At 35.7% G+C, this 6,003-nt stretch overlaps 1 protein-coding gene across 1 annotated transcript; it reads right to left on the bottom strand.

The window, feature by feature from the left end:
- Positions 1–2,782: 2,782 nt before the first annotated feature.
- LOC134474290 (zinc finger protein 709-like) lies at positions 2,783–4,782 on the bottom strand (the record flags this gene model as incomplete). Its single annotated transcript, XM_063241729.1, has 1 exon — positions 2,783–4,782. A coding segment is annotated over one exon (1,683 nt), but the record flags the coding sequence as incomplete, so codon positions are not given.
- Positions 4,783–6,003: the final 1,221 nt, after the last annotated feature.

Raw genomic sequence — 6,003 nt, 5'->3', positions numbered from 1 at the left:
CATTTTCAGTGGCTGTAATTTATAATTAACTCAGCAGCTGTGCTGTGGAACATTCATTGTTTCTAACAGTCCACTCCTTAACTGATTAAGAAGAGAATAAGGTGTCTGTCAATGTCATTTTTATAATGACCCCTAGAAGTGAAATTTCCAGGTTAAATGTATATAAATGAGCTTGAGGGTCGCAGATTTTACACTTGAAGCCTCAGCATAAAGATAGAGCCTGGTAGAGGAAGACTGAGTCTGCTCAGATCTATGTGGAGATCTAAAGTCAGAGAGATGGTCCAGGCAGAGGTGCAGGACACAATGGCACCTAGCAGGAACCATGGCTAAAAAAGGCCCAGGTGCAGGCCACCTCATCCTTGAGTAAGTTCTCAGGAAAGCATCACACACTGCACGTTGGACAGGAGAGAGCTGGAATGGTTCCAGAGCTCCTCCCTACATGCCTGAGGCCCCCTCTCTCACTCAGGGGAGCTCTGTATGAGAAGGTCAGTCTGTTACAGAGCCCAACCTGACTGAATGTTTTCCACCCAGATGCAGATCTGAACTGCCACATGTGGACTCACCATAGCTATGGAGCAGGACAGGTGTTTACAGGGAGCAGGTCAGGAGATGGGGACACTGCAGGCAGGTCAGGGTATGAAGACTTAAATAAGAGACCAGGCCCTCACCAGGCCCAGTTTCCTCCAGCAGTAACCACATCCTGCAAGAATGTGTATTAAATCTGAGTAACTGAAAGGAGTTACTCACAAAATTATATATTATAGTGATAGCTTGAAGATACAAAAGTAAATGGTAGCATCCGTAAGTAAAATGAGATGTGACCCTTAATGGATATGTGGTGTCCATTGATGTCCCCAAACCACATGCATCAGAAGGAAATAGCCTGATGAAGAGAGAAATAAGGAGCACAGACAATGTGTAAAAATCACAGCTACTTAATAACAACAACAAAGCTGGTATACAATAAGTGCACCGGTGAAATTTATCCAGTATTTAATAAAGAATAAATACTGATTGTTTTTCAATTCTTCAATCAAGTTGAAGGAAAAACCACCACCAACATCTTTTATGTGACAAAATAATTCTGAGAATGAAGCCAGAGAATAATGTGTTAAAAATAATATAAATGAAAACACTCTGTTGGCTAATATTCCTACCAAACATACAGAAACGTGTTCAGCTTAATGTTTGCCACGTTAACTAACCAGCATATTCAAAATTAACTAACATGATCAATACTGGGCTAATCTCAGTGGTGCAAGTATGATCCCTCTCTCACAAACTATCTGTTTCCACTGGTTTTAACATGTTGTATCTTACTATATTTTACTATATGTGATAGTATAAAGAAAAATTTTTAGAGGCAAGGAGATAATATAGAAACCATTTTTTGTTTTCTGTTAACTGGTTCTAAATACCCTGTAATTCTTTCATTCTCTTGAATGGCTTCACACTGTCTTGATAGCTTGATGCTATAGTATACAAACTTATACTCAAATAATTCAAGGAATGAGGCACTATTTTGACTACTATTATGTTAGATTATCTGGGAGTGAAATACAATGATGCTTAAATTGTTCCATTTTGACAAATGTTGTTGTATTACAATGTCCTCTTTTATCTCAATCTCCATCCTTTTTTTAAAAATTAAACTATTTTTCGTTTTTTTCAATTAAGGGAAAACTAAATTAAAAAATATTGGGATATATTATAGTAACTATTTGTTTTCCTATTAACCTGATTTGAACCCCAGTATTGCTCTCCCCATCTTGTTCTCTGTGATTTTACTATATTCTTTTTGTTTGATAGTATCAAGTTTGAGGGTATAGGCAACCGCTTTGAAGGAAATAAGATTTACTATGATACCCATTATAGTTTGACTATTATCTTCTTTTGAAATCTTGTAAGGTCTCCAGTCTAGGTTTTATTGGTCTTGTTCTGTACTGTTTTGATCAATTCTATTATACCTGGTGATATAGGAAACTCTTTTTAAAAATAGCAAGAGGCACAATGGTAACCATTTGTGATCATCTGATACTCTATTTTTGCATCATGTCCTATGCCCACCCTTCTGTTCTAACCAACTCTGTTTTATTTAGTCATGTTAGGATTTATTCTCTTCAAAAAAATGTAATAAGAACTGTGGGAGTAAAAAAAACTCAAAAAGTGTAATTGTTATTGTAAAAAAGAGAGAAAAGGAAGGTGGTCTAAGGGATATAACTGCATGCTTGAGTGTGTAGGATGGAAAACCATATTACTGAGCTTTTGTTGGATCATTGAACAGAACTTTCTGCAATCTCACTGTATGAATGTCCACTTTATATGCTTTAATTTTATAATTTGGACAACTGTTTCTAAGGTGACAAGATGTAACCTATGAACCAGTGATTTCTTACTGAATTTTTTCTTGAAATTCTGTATTACTTGTACCCTTTTACTGCTTTGTTTTTTATTTCCTATCTTTGTTCTCTTTAATTAAAAAATAATCAAACCTGGAATGGATATCTTTTATTTATTTATTTATTTATTTATTTATTTATTTATTGGGCACTGGATATCCAGCTCATGACCTCACACATGCCAGGCAGGTGCTTAAGCCACTGAGTTAAATCCCTAGCCCACCAATGGATATATTTTACATCTTGTCATCTTCTGAGAAGTTGCCTCTTCTCTTGAACTTGATACTAGCAAGCATACCCACAGTGAATAAAATCAGTCAAGGACAAATAACATTCAAACAAACCAGCTTCAAAGAAGATCAGTCATAGAAGACAATGTAAGTAATATAGGGTTTCAGTTTTAGTTAATAGGAAATTAAGGATAGTTACCATGGTATAACCTGCTATTTTTGGGTTATCTCTGTGTGCCCTCAAATCTAATATGAGTAGACAGACAAGAACAAAATATAACCAAACTAAATAGAGCAACAAGACTACTGTAGATTTTAAATCCTGATACACTTTTAACAATGTCCTCTGCCTTCTATTTTTAGGCAATTCCTCACCTTTCTCCTTCTCAGGATACTATTATTCACTGTTCAGAGTGATATTAGTCTAGTCTCTTATGTTACACTGCATTTTAAAAGCTTTCCCACATTATTTACATGCGTAAGAGTTTGTCTCCATTGTGAATTCTTTCATGTTTCTTACAACATCCCCATGTGCTAAAAGCTTTCCCACATTGCTTACATACATAGGGTTTCTCTCCAGTGTGAATTCTTTCATGTTTCTTACAATTTCCCCATGTGCTAAAAGCTTTCCCACATTGCTTACATACATATGGTTTCTCTCCAGTGTGAATTCTTTCATGTTTCTTACAATATCCATGTTTGGTAAAAGCTTTCCCACATTGCTTACATACATATGGTTTCTCTCCAGTGTGAATGCGTTCATGTTGCTTACAATGTCCAGAACTAGTGAATCCTTTTCCACATTGCTGACATACATATGGTTTCTCTCCAGTGTGAATTCTTTCATGACCCTTACAGTTTGCACATGTGTTAAAAGCTTTGCCACATTGCTTACAAACATATGGTTTCTCTCCAGTGTGAATTCTTTCATGTCTCTTACAAACTCCCCGTCTGTTAAAAGCTTTCCCACATTCCTTACAAACATATGGTTTCTCTCCAGTGTGAATTCTTTCATGACCCTTACAGTTTGCACGTGTGTTAAAAGCTTTCCCACATTGCTTACATACATATGGTTTCTCTCCAGTGTGAATTCTTTCATGTCTCTTACAAACTCCCCGTCTGTTAAAAGCTTTCCCACATTCCTTACAAACATATGGTTTCTCTCCAGTGTGAATTCTTTCATGACCCTTACAGTTTGCACGTGTGTTAAAAGCTTTCCCACATTGCTTACATACATATGGTTTCTCTCCAGTGTGAATTCTTTCATGTTTCTTACAGTCTCCCCATGTGTTAAAAGCTTTCCCACATTGCTTACATACATATGGTTTCTCTCCAGTGTGAATTCTTTCATGTCTCTTACAAACTCCCCGTCTGTTAAAAGCTTTCCCACACTGCTTACATACATATGGTTTCTCTCCAGTGTGAATTCTTTCATGTCTCTTACAGTCTCCCCATGTGTTAAAAGCTTTCCCACATTGCTTACAAACATATGGTTTCTCTCCAGTGTGAATTCTTTCATGTTTCTTACAATATCCATGTGTGGTAAAAGGTTTCCCACATTGCTTACATACATATGGTTTCTCTCCCGTGTGAATTCTTTCATGTTCCTTACAACGTCCAAGTTGGGTGAAACCTTTTCCACATTGCTTACACACATAGGGTTTCTCTCCATTGTGAACATTTTCATGTATTTGAAAATGAATTTTACTGCTAAAAGCTTTCCTACATTTCTTACATATATGCGATTTCTGCCCAGTGTGAAGTTTTTCATGGATTACACAATAAGTGTGTGTGCTGAAAGCTTTCTCACAGTGCTCACATTCATAACGTTTTTCTCCAGAGTGAAGTCTTTCATGTACTTGACAATATGTACGTGTTGTAAAAGCTTTCCCACATTGATTACATATGTAGGGTCTTTCTCCTCTGTGAATTCTTTCATGTTTCTTACAAATTCCAAGTGTGGTTAAACCTTTCCCGCATTGCTTGCATACATAGGGTTTCCCTCCACTGCAATATTTTTCATGGATCTGAACATTGTCATGTGTTTCTGTTTCTTTCGCATTCACATTACCTTCTTCAGTACCAAGGAAGACTTTTTTACACTGATTCCATACATCTCCAGATGTATGTCCATAGGATTTCCCTAGCTTGTCATTTCTGTAAAGAAAAAAATCACATATAAGATTTATAACCATATTACTAAGTTTTTGCAGTCTCGCTGTTTGAATCCCCACTTCATATGTTTCACTTTTGTATTTCATATCTATTTCCATGAGCAGCATATGTAATCATCATCTTGCGATTTCTTACTGTTTACTTTCACTTTGAAATTAGCATTATCTCTACTTATTTTGTTTTGTTTAATCTTTCCTTATATAAATTTAAAAAAGAAAAATTCACAGTGAAATGGGTCTCTGTTTAATGACTGCATTAATGTCAAGTTCTGTTTTTAATGCCTGCTAAGAAATTCTGACCATGAAGCAACAGAATGGCCTTGTAAGATATGTTGAAAACAACCATTCCCAAAAGACTGGCATACATTTAGAAATCTTAAAATTTGGTACTTTGAAATGCAGAATCTTTAGCTTCACTTTGGGCATGGGCACATATGTGTATCACATACAGATTATTCTGATATGTTTCCCCATTCCAATCTCCCTTCTGTCCTTAACCTGTAGTTCCCTTTTCCATATTGTCAGTCTTACTTTTCTCTATCAACTTTCTTTCATTACATTCCACAATTTATATTTTGGTGTCTCATCTAAAAGAAACCCTGTGACCTTTTATGTTTAATAGCTGAGCTATTTCACTGAATTGATGGGTGAAAGACCCATCTATTTCTTATGGCAAATGACATTATATTATTTATTTTTTGACATTATATAACACATATTTTCTTTTCTGGGCTGGGAATGAACAACAGGTATTAGCATAAAATCTGTAGCTTTTTAAAAATCTATTTTAAGAGATTTTCGCTGATCATTAAGCTGTGAAGTTTGAACTTGAAATTGCCATTCTGCAAAATCTGATTCCTAGTGTGCTGGGTTTACAAGGATGCACAACCACAGAGAGTCTATTAATATTTTCCTTCTCCACAAATCCAGTGATAGATAGATAAGCTTCAAGGCCTGATCTGTTATAACTTAATCTGCTTTGTATATGAGTAAGCATGTATCAGTATTTTATGCAGATTTGAGATTTTAAAAATATCCAGGACAAGTGTGATGGGATCAATTTCTAGAGACAACTGCATACTGATATTCAAAATGAGTGCAATAACATTCCACCAGCCTACTAAGAATATTAATCAGAATGGCTGATTCTCTAGAGAATGTCTTGGAAACATGAGCACTCAGTTTTATTTCAAATTCTAT

This window comes from Cavia porcellus, unplaced genomic scaffold, assembly GCF_034190915.1.
Source record: "Cavia porcellus strain 051 isolate PalLab524CR breed Dunkin Hartley unplaced genomic scaffold, mCavPor4.1 scaffold_32, whole genome shotgun sequence".
In the NCBI taxonomy this organism is placed as follows: domain Eukaryota; kingdom Metazoa; phylum Chordata; class Mammalia; order Rodentia; family Caviidae; genus Cavia; species Cavia porcellus.
Note: the sequence above shows the minus strand (reverse complement) of the source record. Positions and strands in the feature narration are given on the sequence as shown.